The following is a 16227-nucleotide window of genomic DNA, read 5'->3' as shown; positions in this document are numbered from 1 at the left end:
GTTTCCCAAATCAGGTCAGGTTTCCAATAATAAGTGTGCAGCTTAATATCCTGTTGGAGTTTGTTTTGATTTTAACATATATGGTACAAAACATTTAGAAGTGGTTTTAGTTCTGTGCTTTAGCATTGCTTCTCTTTTCTTTGGCTGCAAAGTGAGTGTCAACTGTAGTGAGCAAATGTGGGAATTAAGTATTCTTCTTAAAATAGTCCCATAGTGGCAAATCATAAAGTTTAACAACCCATGATTTTTTCAATCTTCTCTTTTGTCATATAAAACTGACTTTTTCACTGGGGTCTTCATAGCTTAGAAGATTTCTTATTTCCTATTGAAGTAAAGGAAAACTAACAGGACTGTAATGGCCAAAATGCCTAACCCTCAAGGTATTAGCATCAGCATTACTTTTCATTCTATTTTAAAAGTTTTAATGCAGAATTATTTTAATATATTTTATATGTGTGTGTGTGTGTGTGTGTGTGTATATATGTGTATATATATATATATATAGTCAAATAAGGCCAAAATTTTAAAACAAATGAGAGTGAGTTTATGCGTATTTGTTTATTTTTGTCTTATTGCAATGTTCAAAATCACATTCTCTAACAGGTTTGGCTTTATTGGGTTTTTGGCATTTTGGTGCATGGCCTTTCAATCCCTCTGTAAATATTTTGTGATATGGTCCTTTTGGACTGGATGCCAATTTCTCAGCCTCTTTTACAGAAAAGCAGAGCTGGTGAATGTGTACAGTGTTTCTTGGCTGTAGCATTTAAATGGATATGAATGCTACTAATGTGAAGGTGTGTGTATGAAAGTTGAGAAAGTTAAAAACTCTGCAAAATGAATTTTTGAGCAGTGTACAGGGAGTTACATGCACAAAGTACCCTGTTGTTAATGGGATTTCTGTGTCTTATGATGCCATGAATCCAGACTTAGTAGGTTTCCTTTGGCCAGTCAGCCACAGAAGAGTCCCACGTTCTTTTTCTGCCAGTGGTTTTGCTCTATTCCTAGTTTGTCCTCTGGCTCTGAATTGGTGAACTTCACTCTGGAGAAACTGCTGCCTTCACTCTGTGTAGATATTAATCTTGTCAAGAATGGATCACACCTTAAAAGAAAAAGAAAGCAGCAAAGGGTTTAAATGTTGTCACTTTTTGCAGAATCATTTTTTCTGCAGATTTTCCCTGTACATGGCTTTGAAAATGAGACTGGACAATGTATCCAATTAGCAGCTAGGCACAAGCATTATGTAAATGTCATTAGTACAGTATTTTTGAAATTCAACATTTCCAGCCCTAGAGAGAAAGCTGTTATGTTGCTTTTAGAGTTGGTTTGTTTGTTTATGTCAACTCTTGCATAGGTGTGTTAGTCTTTTGTGTATAAGAGTAAAAAACTGCAGTCTTAACAAATTAACCTTACTGTTTCCTGAACTGTTGGAAAAATATTTTCCCCCTCTCCTCAGCCTCCTACTGACTTAGCATAGTTTGGTAATTTTCTCTTGGAACTGGAATAGAGGATTTGGTTTAAACCATTAGAACCCTGGTGTTTTCCAGATGACAGTTAAATGAATGTTTAGGACAATCTCCACTGAGGTAATTCTCTGCTTTACTGAGCATGCAGTCAGTAGGGGCTGCCTTAAAATCTTAATAAGTCCCAGTGAGCTGTGATTATTATGTTTATATGGCTTATTTGAAAAAAAGGAAATAACTTTTTTGGTTGTCTTAAAAAGTTTTTAAATCTCATTTAGTAAATAAACAGAAACTGTAGTGATAGAACCTATGGGCCTATGTTATATCGGAGGTCAGACTAGATGATCACAGTGGTCCTTTCTGGCTTTATAATCTGTGGATTTTGGTGTCCTGCCTCAGTTATAGTTTGGCTCCTTACTGTCTACACACCTAAAAATCCTTCTTTATTTTAATTTAGGTATGGTATTCTTCACCACTGGTCCTAAATTGTTGTCTAGTGTTGCAGTATGCTGTTCAACAGTTGCATGCTGGGATCTTCCAAATAATTTACATTTTAAGATTGCCTTCTGTGGCTAGAAGGTGAATACTGTCTCCATGATTTTACTCTGGGAGAAAAAAGTCTTTTCCTTGGTCTTCAACTTCAGTATTGCCATAGATTCTTTTTGTCTGAAGAGGGTGAGAATCCATGGGAAGTGTTTCTGCCTAACTCTCCCTTTCTCTTTTGTAAACAGTTTTCTGCACCAGCTTCCTACCTCTGCATTCTTGCCTCACATCCTAGTTCTTTAATCCAGCTCACTTTACATTTTGAGTACAAAAAATTTAAAAAATAGATAAAACAGTCTTAGGACTAACAAGACATCTGCCAAACATAATTGCTCAATCACTGTTTTTATGTTGCTTGCCTTTTCTACTCTTTTGTCTAAATTTTGTGTTTAGATTGTAAGTTCTTCCTAGGCGTTTGCTTGCATAACTGTTAAGTGTCCTGTTCACTACACTTTGTAGCTGCACTTTGTAAATACATTTTAGAATTAATATTAACAGACTTTCAGTACAGATGTGTCCAAAACATCTGAGGTGATTTTTCCTTTATATGACTTAGATCAGTAACCTGCATAATATATTGTACATTCCATTTAAGTTATTCCTTTCCTTCTATATGCAGTCTTTTCCCACTCATTAACCCTGTTAAGGAAAATGTATCCTCAACTCTTTCCCTAGTTTAAGAGAAGAAGATTGTGTCCTAATGATCTTATCAAGTCACATAATGTGTCCTGGTTCAAAAGTTGGATAGAATTTTACAAAAAAAGTCTACCTTCAGTTTTCAGCTCTGTAAAATGGTTTACAGGAGGCATCAGATCATCTTAAGAATAGAAGATGAATTTTCTGATACATTTTTAATACTTTTCTAACATACTCATCCTTACAGAGATTTAAACCAGAGTTAACTGTGGTATTAACTTCACAGACTCACCTTCACAAGGCATTTCTTAATTTTATCTGGAAGAACATTATGCCACTCTGCTGAATAATATCTTCCGAGATGTAGCAGCTCATTTGGGAACAGTTTCCTCAAATCAAGATTCCTCCTCTTTCCAGTCAAAATCTAGACAGAAATAATGTTTAGATTTGAAGGCGTACTTAGTGTATACTCGCAAAGGCCCCAAATTCTCTCTTATGATCTGACCCATTCACACTTTTCAAATGGTGTAAAGGGGACAGATAACTGGGAGAGTAACCTACCAGCATATTTCCCCATCTCACCCCACCGAGGGCCTACCCAGTTAGAGTAAAGCAGTGTAAGGGCTCTACAACAGTCCATTTGTGCAGCCCTGGAGGCATGCTTGGGGGTGAGAGGTGTGTGAACAGAGCACTGTGCTCCAGCCTTTACGGGCTGGCAGAATGACTTCTATAGGGATGTTAAAGCTAAAATAAGTTTGAACTTTCTCTAGTGCTGTTCCCATTTGGGCTGGGGAGGCCCAAAATGTGGGAGGCAAAGCCATCTTTGCCCCAACCCCAGAGTTAGGTTTTAAAGGGGGATTTAAATGACAGTAAGGGGAGCATTTGGTAGACAGGAAGCAGGAAGTTGTTCCAAAAGTTGGGACAATGTGATAGCACAAAATTGGGAATGGTAGGAAACAGGAAAAGGAAACAGCAAGGAAAGAGGATTGAAAGCAGGATAGGGAATGATGGGAGTGATATAGAGTATAAAACTAGAGCAGAAATATAGATGGAACAGAATTTTTAGGGCTTTGAAGGTAATGGTGAAGTTCTTGAACTTGATTCAAGAAGCAGGTAGAAGGTTAGGCAAAAATACAACACTACGGTAAAAGTGGTATAAACACCTAGATAAATAAGTGTGAAAGTACTGATCTGATTACAGTGAAAGTGGAGAGAGAACTTTAATAATGGCTAAACTGAGTAGACTGGAGTTGGAGAGGTACAAAGCTAGAAGGCCAGAGAGGAGAAATGTATGATATTCAATACAAGAGATGAACATATTATGAGCAAGTGGGTAGTGAAGTAAACCAGATTTTGGTGATAGTATTAAAAAGGAAGAAGTAACAAACTAGAGACTAGAGACTAGATGTGGAAGGAGGAAGAGAGAACTCAAAGACGATACTGAGGATGTGAGCCTGGGGAGAGGTAGACAGGGAAGGAGCAGCAAAGAGCGTTCAGGATGGAAGATAAGTTCAGTTTCTGAGAGAATAAATTTGAGATGGCAGCAGGCCATCCAAGAGGAGGTATCTGAGAAGCACTGGAGATGCAAGACTCAGTAGCTGGCGTTGGAAGCTATCTGCATAAAGGTGAGAGATGAAACTGTGGTAGCTGATGGGGTCACCAAGGGAGACAATATATAGATGATCTAAAAAGGTCTTTTCTTTTCTAGTTTCTATGAATCAGATTTCCAATACAGATTTACTGTAGGTCTGTCTAATTATATCACAGAATAATAATGATACTCAGATAATTAAAATGTAAGCTTCAATAGTAGGCTATTTACAGTAGATGGAGAATCTGTTCACTACATGGATATTGTAAGGAAGGTTACATAGAATGTATACAGTGTTTATTTTTTTAATTTTGCATCATCCGTTTGGAATTCTAAGTAATAATGAGGGAAAACTGCAGTACTATAAATGTTAGTGTCTTATATGAGGCTTTAGCCATGCTACCCTTATTTACATTAGTACTGGGATGTGGTTAAATTCCTCTATATTGAGTGGAAAATATACCTCTGAGTATCAAATTCATAACTTAGTAATAATGAGAACAGATAACATAGTATCACATAAGCTCAGATGGAAAGGGTGGAACAATCTAAACCTTACTTCTAGAAACAGAGGGATTCCAGTATTGTCTGCAATAAAAAATATTGCGTTGTTTCCAGGACCAAAACCATGTTGGCAGATGCTGTCAGCAGAATCCCTGTTTTCTATCTCATTAAATCACAAGATTGCATAATAAATATTCAGAAAAAAGAACCATCAGTCACATCAACAACAATAAATAAGTTTGACATTGGAGAACAAAAACATAACCAGATAATGCAGAGACTTAGATATGGTTATTGAGAAGTGGTAGGACTGGGATATATTATTTATGTCTAGATACTGTAATTCCTATTTCCTGAAGAGATTTACATCTATACAGAATCCACGCTGTATTATAATACCCTATTGGCCAAGATGATACTGGTTTAATTTATTTTTTTAATTTAATTTTGCCCCAGTCTCTCTCCATTATGAAAGATGGAACTTTTTCCCCTGGACAAATACCAGGATCTCAGTAATTTTTTCTTCTTAAGAAACTAGTTTATATGGGAATATGTGTAATTAATTCATTCATTCATAAAGACTAATGTGCCTTAGCTTTGCAGATTGTTTTGCAGTTATTAAAAAGACAAGATTTCTGCCTTTATTCTACAGTCTTGAAGCTTTAATATTACATCTATAATGCAAGAGATGTCCTGCTCTTCAGGTGAATTCCATTGAATAACAGTGAGTTCCTGTAAAAGAGAGACACTCTGCAAGACAGGTAGATTGTTTTTAGGCTTCATCAGACAAAGGACAAAAGTTAAAACAAAGAGAGATCATCTGAGTTACTTTATAATGTGAATGGATGTTTATACATTTTGTTTATTTTTTAATTAAGAACAAATTAGGTGAGAGGTATAGGTAGCACAGGAGTGGAAATAGCATTCAGAATATGTTGTCTGAACAAATGAATAATATGACAAAGGGAAAGACTTCCATTTCCATTTGCCAGAATGAATTTAACTACAGAGATTTGCTGTTTTTAATTCAATTACCAAAAGAAAAGGTCAAGTGAACATGCCTTTTACTTATTATTGGAAATATTCTAGAAATCAAACCAAAATTCTTAAATTATTTAGGGCCATTATTTCAGCTTTTCATACAGATATGGAGGTAAAGAAGAGGGAGAACTATAGAAAATAACACAGATATTTTAAACTTTTTTAACCACTGACATCTTGAAAACTTGAATTTCTTTTTTAGAAAATAGTGTCAAATGGTGCAAGAAAAGAGAAAGAATTTAGGCCTTGTCATCAGTACAGTCTTCTCATTGTCCTAAATATGTATTTTTGGCAACAATTCATCTTGAAAATTTTTTTTTTATCCTATGCAATCTTAAATAACACTTCGGATTTACAGTACATATCTGCACCTAGGGAACAGAGATGGCAATAGAAACTGGTTACTTAAAATTTCCCCTTTTTTAATTAGAATTTCTTGGTATATAATTCCCTTTTTTGCTTTCCTTCATGGTATTCTTGATATATTAGTGAATACAGGGAAAATTGAGACTTATATGAATGAACACAGATTGCTTTTTCAACAGGAGCATACTAAATCCTCTTCTCCATTACTTCCAGTAGAGGCTAGTAATATTTGCCAAGGTTATCATGTGGAATAACCCTTTGTTTTTCTGTTTTTATTTTGTTTAAACTATATTTTAATATAATGACTGTTTTTAGGTGAAAAACCATTTCGCTGTGATGAATGTGGTATGAGGTTCATACAGAAGTATCATATGGAAAGGCACAAGAGAACTCATAGTGGAGAGAAGCCTTACCAGTGTGAATATTGTTTGCAGGTAAGATGGTTAATTGAAATAATTCACATTATTTTAAAAACTGAAATAACAAACCTGATTCTAGAGTAATACACACAAGAATTTCTCTAGATTTTGAAGTCTGACAAGCCTACAAATTGATGTAAAAAAATTATACAAATGCAAACTGAATGTATGTTGTAGAGCAGCCTTCAGTTGAAGTGGCTGAACTTACAATCAAAGTTGGCTTTTCTTATTTATATATTTTTCTCTAACTTAAAATATCCTCTGCAGTACTTTTCCAGGACTGACCGTGTGCTGAAACATAAACGTATGTGCCATGAGAGCCGTGATAAGAAACCTAATAGAAGTGCCACCAAAGTTGGCCTTTTGACATCCGAGGAAGATCCTGGCTTCTCTACACCAATGAAAGATAGCTCCTTGCCAAAGAAGAAAAGGCAGAAAACAGAGAAAGCAAAGTCTGTGGACAAGGAAATTGGAGATAAATCAGAACAGAAGAAAGATAAAAATGACTTCTTGCCCTTGTATTCTGCCAGTGCTAAAGTAAAGGATGAATATATGGTGGCAGAATATGCTGTTGAGATGCCACATTCTTCTGTCAGTGGGTCACACTTAGAAGATGCAAATTCTGGAGAAATACACCCACCTAAACTGGTTCTCAAAAAAGTTAATAGTAAGAGAAGTCTAAAACAGCCACTTGAGCAAAGTCAGACCATTTCACCTTTATCTACATATGAAGAGAACAAGGTTTCAAAGTATGCCTTTGATCTTGTGGATAAACAAGGTTTATTGGACGCAGATGGTAATGCTGACATTGACCAAGTTGATACTTTACAGGAAGGACCCAGTAAACCTGTACACAGCAGCACTAATTATGATGACGCAATGCAGTTTTTAAAGAAAAAGAGGTATCTGCAAGCGGCTAGTAATAATAGTAGAGAATATGCCCTGAATGTAGGTACTATAGCATCTCAACCTTCAGTAACACAGGCAGCCGTAGCAAGTGTCATTGATGAAAGTACCACAGCATCCATATTAGATTCACAGGCACTGAATGTGGAAATTAAAAGTAACCATGACAAAAATGTCATTCCAGATGAGGTGCTTCAAACCCTACTAGATCATTATTCCCACAAGGCTAATGGACAACATGAAATATCTTTCAATGTGACGGATACTGAGGTGACCTCCAGTATATCAATCAATTCTTCTGAAGTATCTGAGGTCACCCAGTCTGAAACTGTTGGAACAAGCTCTCAAGCTTCCTCATCAGATAAAGCCAGTATGTTACAAGAATATTCAAAGTTTCTACAACAAGCGTTGGATAGAACTAGCCAAAATGATGCCTATTTGAACAACCCAAGCCTTAATTTTGTGACTGATAACCAGACTCTTACAAGCCAGCCAGCATTCTCTTCCATAGACAAACAGGTCTATGCTTCTATACCTGTCAATAGCTTTCGATCAGGAATGAACTCTCCATTAAGAACAACTCCAGACAAGTCTCATTTTGGACTAATGGTTGCTGATTCCCAGCACTCTTTTCCCTTTTCAGGTGATGAGGCAAATCATTCTTCCTCCTCCTCTACACAGGACTTCTTGGATCAAGTGACTTCTCAGAAGAAAGCAGAGGCACAGCCTGTCCATCAGGCTTATCAAATGAGCTCCTTTGAGCAGCCCTTCAGAGCTCAATACCATGGAGCAAGAGCTGGAATATCACCTCAGTTTAGCACTGCCAACGGACAGGTGAACCTGCGAGGGCCAGGGACAAGTGCTGAATTCCCTGAATTTCCCTTGGTGAATGTAAATGATAATAGAGCTGGGATGACTTCTTCACCGGATGCCGCAACGGGCCAGACTTTTGGCTAAAAAAATCTTTGTAAATAATATTGGCACTTTAGAACAGATCTGTCAAGGGTGGTGTTGCTTTGTATAAGATGGAGTGCTGTACAGCTTTTAAGAATGTTGTGTTATAACAAAAGTAAGCTGATATAGCAAGATCAGTAACTTCATTTTTGGTTAGTCACCAATCATTGAACTGCCTTACATGTTGTCTCCCCTATAAAAGGCAGTTTATTACTCACTTGTTCGAGACCAGAAAATTGCTCTTTTACATACACTTAAATTTAAAACAAAACAAAAAACCTAAGGTAAGGTTTCCTCCCATAATAGTTTCCTATTTGGTTTCATTGTACATTCTTGGGAGAACAGTAATTGTCATGTTGTTGTCATTTTCTAAGCTTGTCAGTGTAGTCATTGCTCTTCAGCAGGGAATCTAAATATACTAAACAGAATAAACTAAAAGTTTAAATGTCAAGAGATTATGGCTAAACCACAGTGGTGTATTCTATAGAAATACCTTTTTTTCCCTCTCTCTTAAAATGAAGTATATGCCATATCCCCTTTATTTTTGCTTTGCATTACACTGAGCTGTGTTTTGGAGGAAAGAAGTAATAATAAATTCTTATAGACTAACTCCATTATTTAAAAGTTTAATTAATTTAAAATACTTTAAAAACTTTTTTAGCAAAATACATGTCTGCTAATGCATTTACTTCAGTCCTGAAGTGTGTTGCATATTTCTTTGTACAGTTGAACCTAGACATAACTTTTTATGATTCTTTCAGATGCAGATATCAAGATTTTGAAGTTTTAGTTAAAATACTCTGTAGATTACATTCCCAATTACATAAAGCTTACACAAATTGTGTATTCTGAGATTTTAAAGCTTAATTGTACTTTACCCTGCACATTCACAGTGATTAACAAAGAGCACTTAGATTCTATTTGATATTTTTTGATTTCTCAAAGAATAAAAACTATTTTAGATTTTTAGGTCTGATATGGCTGCATCATTATCATATGATACAACACTGATTATTATTTTTTAATATAAAATGAGATTGGAATTTCTTAGCTTCTGTAAAAACTGGTTTAATTCTCTCTGTCTAGAACTTTGACAATTCAGATAATTAAAAATACTAAAGCATCCCTGTAAGCTGGAGAAGTGGGCCTTCTAATTTCATATCTTTTTAGCGATTTCTTAATGAACAATGTTCATTACAATTTTACCAACCAAAACTGTTGACTAATGCTAGTGAACAGAATTTTTTTTCAGTATAGATGAATGATCAGAAGCTTTTGTTGCATTTCACAGTATAAATAAACTGCAAACTTTATCTCTGTACCATGAATATGTTTTCTTAATAGTACTTTGGCTTGAAGTATACAGTAAGGTACGATAAATAGTTCTGTGTGCATTTTTAAGGTGGTGAGATTGGAGTAACATAAATGTGTTGTGTAGTTTAACAATTTTAAAATTTTGAACTTCATGTTCATTCTTTTGCACCTTTCCCTAGAGGGTACATGTTCAGGTAGTTTAAGGCAGTTTAAACCTAACATTGTAGGTTGATTAACCATTAAGTGGGGATACAGATATGGATGCATACATCCCTTTACAGAGCTATCACTGGCTGACATCTCTCAAATAAAACCATCAGCTTGGAGAGGAGGTTGAGCCCCATCCTGAAGAAGAACACCCTCCCCAGCCAGCAGACTCGAGTGGGAGAGTGCAACTTACCCATTCCCAAAATAGTAACCACATTTTATTGTTTTGCATCATTGTAGCTGCAGTAACTCCCTTGGGCCCATTTTAGGAAGAAAATTCATCTGGAATCCATAGACTGCACCTCAAGTGGCCAGGGAGATCATTTACATGAGCTTCCTGCATAACTCATTTGTATACAGTGAGACCAGATTCTTATTGCCCTGTGATGGCCTTAACTATTCTTAGGATTTGTTGGCCCAATGTGCAGCTGTTTTATGATGCTGCAAGAGGTTATATTCCCTACCACTTTCTTACAGTAACAGGTCTGAAGATTTGGCCCTGAGTTAAGTAGAAAAATAAACATCCAGGGAGAAAAGCGAAATCATTGTACAATATTAGTGACACATAAGGAAACATCTTTAAAAGAATATTTCTAACCTGATTGTGTCCCTTGAATTTTTTCTACATTATTGTTTGAGTCTCCTGTCCTACTTGCATAGACATACACACGTATATGGCACCTAACTCACAACAAGAAACAGCCTGTCATGAAGCAGATACCTCATTTCCATTAAATATTACTTCCATCACATCCTAGCTTTCACTGTCCCCATAGATCTACATCGGCATCTTTGGTTTAATATCCTACCATTGCAAATATATGACCATTTATTTACCATTGTTTTAAGAAAGTTCCTTTGGGGCTAGATTATTACAGCATTTAGTTGGACACACAGGAAATAAGAGGGAGTAAAGCCTACTAGGCCCTTGCCAGATTGATGACTGGCTATGTTGAATAGGGCACGAGCTACTCTGCTGATACTCTGTTGTGAGAAGGGGGGGGACCTTGGCTCCACTCTCTGCACACTAGCCAGAATAGTTAACTTTGTGCATAGTGGTGAGTATGGTGTTTCACACAAAGGGTGAAATAACTTGCTTCTCCCCAGAGGAGGAATTGTGGTTCTCTGAGTCACAGTTCGTTCTCTGGTGTGTTCCTGGGGTATTACAGCTGTGCTCTGTGACATAAGGCAAGATGTAAAGTCCCCACTCTATCCCATGGTGATTATTTTGTAGATCTACTTTATACATATAGTTAGAGGGCGTGCTAATAGTTAATCCGTGGAAATTTAGGCCTTTTCTACCTGGAGAAATTTACCAGCAGAATTCTTCCAATATGATTTTGTTGCTATAGTCATACCAGTATTGTTCTGCCAGTAAATTTCCCTCTTTAGATAAGCCTGTATTTTTTAACAATTTCATCAATTAAAAAAATATTTTTCTCTTCAACATATTTTATTGTTTACATCCTAACACACACTCACATGTTCCCCCCTTTTGATCTGACGGATGTTTATTCTCATCTGTGCCCCCTATGTATTTGAGGGAACTAAAAATGAAAATGACTTTTTATTCACTACATTGTTCATTTACCACCATTATTAAGTTAGCACACTTTTGGGAATAGCATTTACATCCCAGCAAGCCAACAATAAAAGCTCTTACATTATTTTAGAGGTTGTGAAAGGTGTGGATGTGTGTGTGTGTAAGGTGTGGGATCTTTTGTGGCTGGTTTTTTCTGTGACAGAATCAGGATAAATGAAAAATATATATTTAGAAAATTGAGGGCATTTACTCCCAGACTATAATAATTTTAAATAGATAGTATTTTGGGCCTAAATTACTAGGCAGAATCCCTTTTAGCACTAGTCCTTTATTATGTTTTACCACAATTATAACTACTAATGAAGGAATTGATTTGCAAAGATATATTAGTAAGCATCTACATTTTCTTGTACTGGTATGAGAGTGAGTTAATCATAAATGACAAAGTTTGAAGAGGAGGATAGCATTGTGTACTACTATACACTGGTCTTATAAACAGTAATATGAAGAATTTAAATCAGGCTTTAAGATGAATTTTTTCATGGCCCTGTGTGTCTCCTGGTGTTGCCTGTGGGAAAATTATGGTGCAAGAAGAAAATACAACAACCCGTAAAATACTCATTGTGGTTTAACATTTTTATTACTTTTTATATTTATATTGTAGGTTGTCAATGTGTTGAGAAAGGGCGCAGTTCAGTGATAAAGGGGAAATACAATAAAATCTTTCTAATTCACTGATTGCTAATCAAAGCACCCCCTATTTCTTACACATACAATCTGCTTTCTCCCCACTCTGCAAAGTATTAATAGTAAAGTACTGTAGTGAGGTCTCACTTTAATGACTGTTACTTCAACCAAGTATACTATAGAACATTTATCAGAATACTCTGAAGTAGTATAATGAAAACTAACTACAGTTGTCGCAATAAATGAACGAAGTACATTTTGTGATGTGATATCCTTGCCTTTGTTTGCTTGCTTACTTGCTACTTCTCAAAATTCAGTCATTTGTAATGGTTTTCCAAGTCGTCATTGCGCATTAATGGGGTACTACTGTGGCTTTTTTCAAAAATGTTTGGTTTTCCCTCTGAAAAATCTGGATTAAACAATATATTCCATGCTTGTTTTGAATATTTTTAAGTTTTCATCATGTGCAGCAAAAATTTGAAAATGACCCAAATAATCTACTCTGAATTTTGCAGTATTGCATTATTCTGTGTATGTAAATTTGCAAACTGAATTTTCTTGTTAGATTTTTTTTTTTTTTTGTAATTCATTACAAATTGCAGGGAAATTCCTAATATTCCTGGGAATACATTTGGAAACTTTAGCAGGGAGACATATGCTTGTGCTATGGTACTTGAGTTGGTACCAATACACATGTGGACTTTCAAATTATGTGGTTAATACTGAGGCAAAATAATAATTGTATGCTTTATTAGTGTTAAAAGTTCTACTAAATGGAAACCTTGTAATTTTGAAAGTTCATTCATTTTATGTTGGTGCATGTTTATGTTAAGCATGTAACACATTAAACTAGAATTCACTTTTGCAAAGAACATGTACTAAGAAAGTATTACTGTTAATGAAAAACACGTTTTAAGTTTAAATTTGAACTTTTGTTCAGTTTTAAATTGCTTTAAGTCAGGGAAATAAATTTTATAGTTGCTTTTGTTATACTCTGCATATAAAAACCTTATGTTTCCTTTTAAAAACTATTTCTTTTCTTAGGATACACAAATTGAGGCGAGCAAACATTTCTAAGATTTGTTTCTTGCTTTCCTTAATCCAATGGATGGAAAGCTAAAATTGTGTAAACAACATTATTTTATTTTTTTATGCAATATCTTGCTGTAAATATGATTTATCAAATAAGGATGTACCTATGATCGAATCTTTGATTCTGCACAGTTAGAGTTTATATATAAATATAAATGTGTCTTGACAATCAAGGACTTATGTCAGTCTTCCTTTATGATGATGATTATTGTTCTGCATTCCATTTGTTTGAATTGAGTACCAATGTGGAAATCTGTATTGTCTGTAAAGTATGTAATGTTTTTATAGCTTGTTTAAAAAAAAAAAACAAAAAACAAACCCACAAAAATTTCTGTAAATATATACAAACTAATCACAGTACTGCTTTATGTTAGAAGGCATATGATGTTGTACTGTATGTAAGCAATAATACATGACAGTGCTAACTTTACAAGTAGCATAAGGATAGTTCCAAAAATAGTTTTGGAGTTAATAGCCTTGTTTGAGTTAATCAATACTCTTAATCATTTTTTATAAATAAATTCAACTGTCCTCCTGTTGGAGCATATAACATTGTTTACACAGCACAATTTCAGTCACAGAGGAGACAGTCTTTAGATTTATGACTTCGTCTGTACACGCTTTCAGTAAAAAATGAATGGCTTTACTTCACTTCTGCAAGATGAGGAAGACTGCAAAAGTTTAGTTTTAAAGGAATAGAGATACTTTTCTGCTTCTGTGCTGATTCCTGACAATTCTTGTACTTTAATTCAGAGTCCTTAAGTCCTGATATGACCTGATGTGACTTGGGGCTCCAATATAAAGGAATAGTTCTCTTCATAATTCATATACAGCTAAATAGTGAATCTACAAGTTGTATGTTCATTTTATGTGCTAATCTTTTAAGTGTGAGCTATCCTCAACTGATGAGATGGGTTTATTCAGTTATTAAGGTGTCAAACTTACTTTAGTTTGAACTGACTAGGTATTGGATGGTAGAGTGTGGCATAGCTATTTGGACACAGTCATCCCTGCTTTAGAAAAAACACAGATTTATAAATGTAAATGACCTACATTTTATAAGAGAAATGTTTTTAAATGCTAGTCAGTTATATAATATGTGCTTTGAAGGATTTGCTAGTCCACTTCCGTCACTTTTAGTACACTGGTATCTTTTATATGTAATGTATGCTTTTTATTATTGTAGCAAAACGTTTCAGTAGAAGGAATTTTGCAACAGTATGGAGGGAATTTTCATTGTCAGAAATGAATTATACTGGATTTTGTCTGTGTACTCTTGTCTTTATTTTAATGCTGCCTGGAAGGGAACTTCGTATCCAAATAAAACAGGTGACCTTTTATTTCAAGGGCATACTATGTAGTGCTAAATTGAGTCTGGAAATATGATGATTTTGAATATATATATATATATATATATATATATAGGAACACTGTTACAGTGCATTTTCTGATACAGTGTTATTTTCCTGAAGTCCATATGCCTTCTTTGTATTTCAACTAATAAAAAAAGACCAACACCCTATAGTTAAGTTTTTGGCAGGATAATAGGTTTATTTCAGTGGTAATACAGTATTCTTTTAACCTACATCATCAGCTCCGTCCATTTTATTGTCTGTGTAAAAAAAAAACAAAACAAACCCTCAAATTCCATCTGTAAAAAAATTGTACATAAATAATAGATGGTTTTATATAAACCTGAAAAGTATGAATTTGTAAATTCCTTATGTTTCTGATAGAAATTAGGAGATGAGTCTTAGTTCCTGTGAGATCAGGGATTTCATGACAAAGGTGGGGGGGGGGTGTGTGTGTGTGTGCGAGAGAGAGAGGGAGAGAGTTGTCAAACAAAAAAGTATAAAAGGGTTATTTCATTTCAAAGCAGTCTCTAAGCATTTAAATTTAATAATCCATTCAGAAAGGTGAAAAATATTTTGCAGGGAAGTTATTTAACCAGAATTGTTTAGTTTTTAGTGTTTGATCTTGCTCCCATTCAAATTAATGGGAGCTTTGTTTACTTGAGTGGGAATTTAAAAAAAGAAATGTGCATTGTATTGCTCTAAAATCAAAAGAATAAAACGACTTGGTTAGCAGGCTTGGCCAAATGAATTTTTTGATTAACAATACAGTTTAAAAGATCGTTTTTCTGCCTTTATTTCTCTTCTAAAAACAATTTTTAAAATACTTCGGCAGTTGCTATTCCTATTCATTTGACTGTGATTGTAAATTAAATTTTGCTTGACAAAATATGGCATGAACGATTGGATTGTTGTGCCTGTATAATTCAGTGGAAGATGGTTTTTATGCATAGTCATAGTGAATGATATTGTATTCTTAGAATTGATTTATTCATTAAGTGGCTTAATGGGTTTCATTGCTTCTGACATTACTGTTTTCTTATGGTTAACTTAGCCATTTTGGGTTTATAATACCCTTTTATGTATTGTGATACTAAAGGAAATTACGTTATTTGCTTTAATTTTTAATCTATTAGTTTGATAATTTATATTTGCAAATGATGCATTTTAAATGTGGTCACTGGCTGTTTGAAAAATAAAAATATAGAATACTGTTTTATGAATTAAACTGTTTAGCGGTATTTTTCATGTTAGTTGATTTAAGACAAAATCTGATCTCTTAACATGGCAGACAAAGGCATGTAGAAATATATCAAGTATGCCAGAAATGATGTGGATAATTTTAACAAATAAGTGAAATATTTAAATATTTGATTATGGGGTACAGCACATTTTCATAGGGCTTGTTTCCTGTTTTTTCCCCTCCTATAGATGTAGAACATTATTACCACACTTGCCACTAATTTTAATTCAGAAATTTTGAGTTGATTGCATTACTGAGGAGTAGGATAGCAAAAGATAAGTGAGACAGATTTTTATGTACACTGGAGGCCATAGTGTAAATGAGAATTAGGTCTTAGTACGTTTAACTGTATATGTCAGAAATGTAAAT

General features: G+C 34.7%; 1 protein-coding gene and 1 long non-coding RNA gene across 4 annotated transcripts in view; one reads left to right on the top strand and one right to left on the bottom strand.

Annotated features, from left to right (window-relative positions):
* Positions 1-15075, top strand: part of ZNF148 (zinc finger protein 148) — a 47359-nt gene extending 32284 nt beyond the window's left edge. For all 3 annotated transcript variants that reach the window (XM_073305171.2, XM_073305169.2, XM_073305170.2), the window contains 2 exons: positions 6457-6575; positions 6828-15075. In XM_073305171.2, coding sequence (XP_073161272.1) covers positions 6457-6575; positions 6828-8423 — 1715 coding nt within the window. In that variant the 3' untranslated portion in view covers positions 8424-15075. The remainder of the gene's footprint in view (positions 1-6456; positions 6576-6827) is intronic.
* Positions 487-16227, bottom strand: part of LOC140895465 (uncharacterized) — a 28634-nt gene continuing 12893 nt past the window's right edge. The window contains exons 2-3 of the long non-coding RNA XR_012154201.2: positions 2932-3063; positions 487-1099 (exon numbers count right to left, since the gene is read on the bottom strand). This is a non-coding gene — a long non-coding RNA (uncharacterized LOC140895465). The remainder of the gene's footprint in view (positions 1100-2931; positions 3064-16227) is intronic.

Source organism: Lepidochelys kempii, chromosome 11, assembly GCF_965140285.1.
Source record: "Lepidochelys kempii isolate rLepKem1 chromosome 11, rLepKem1.hap1, whole genome shotgun sequence".
Classification (NCBI taxonomy): Eukaryota; Metazoa; Chordata; order Testudines; family Cheloniidae; genus Lepidochelys; species Lepidochelys kempii.
The sequence above is the reverse complement of the archived record's forward strand: the minus strand, read 5'-3'. Positions and strand labels throughout refer to the sequence as shown.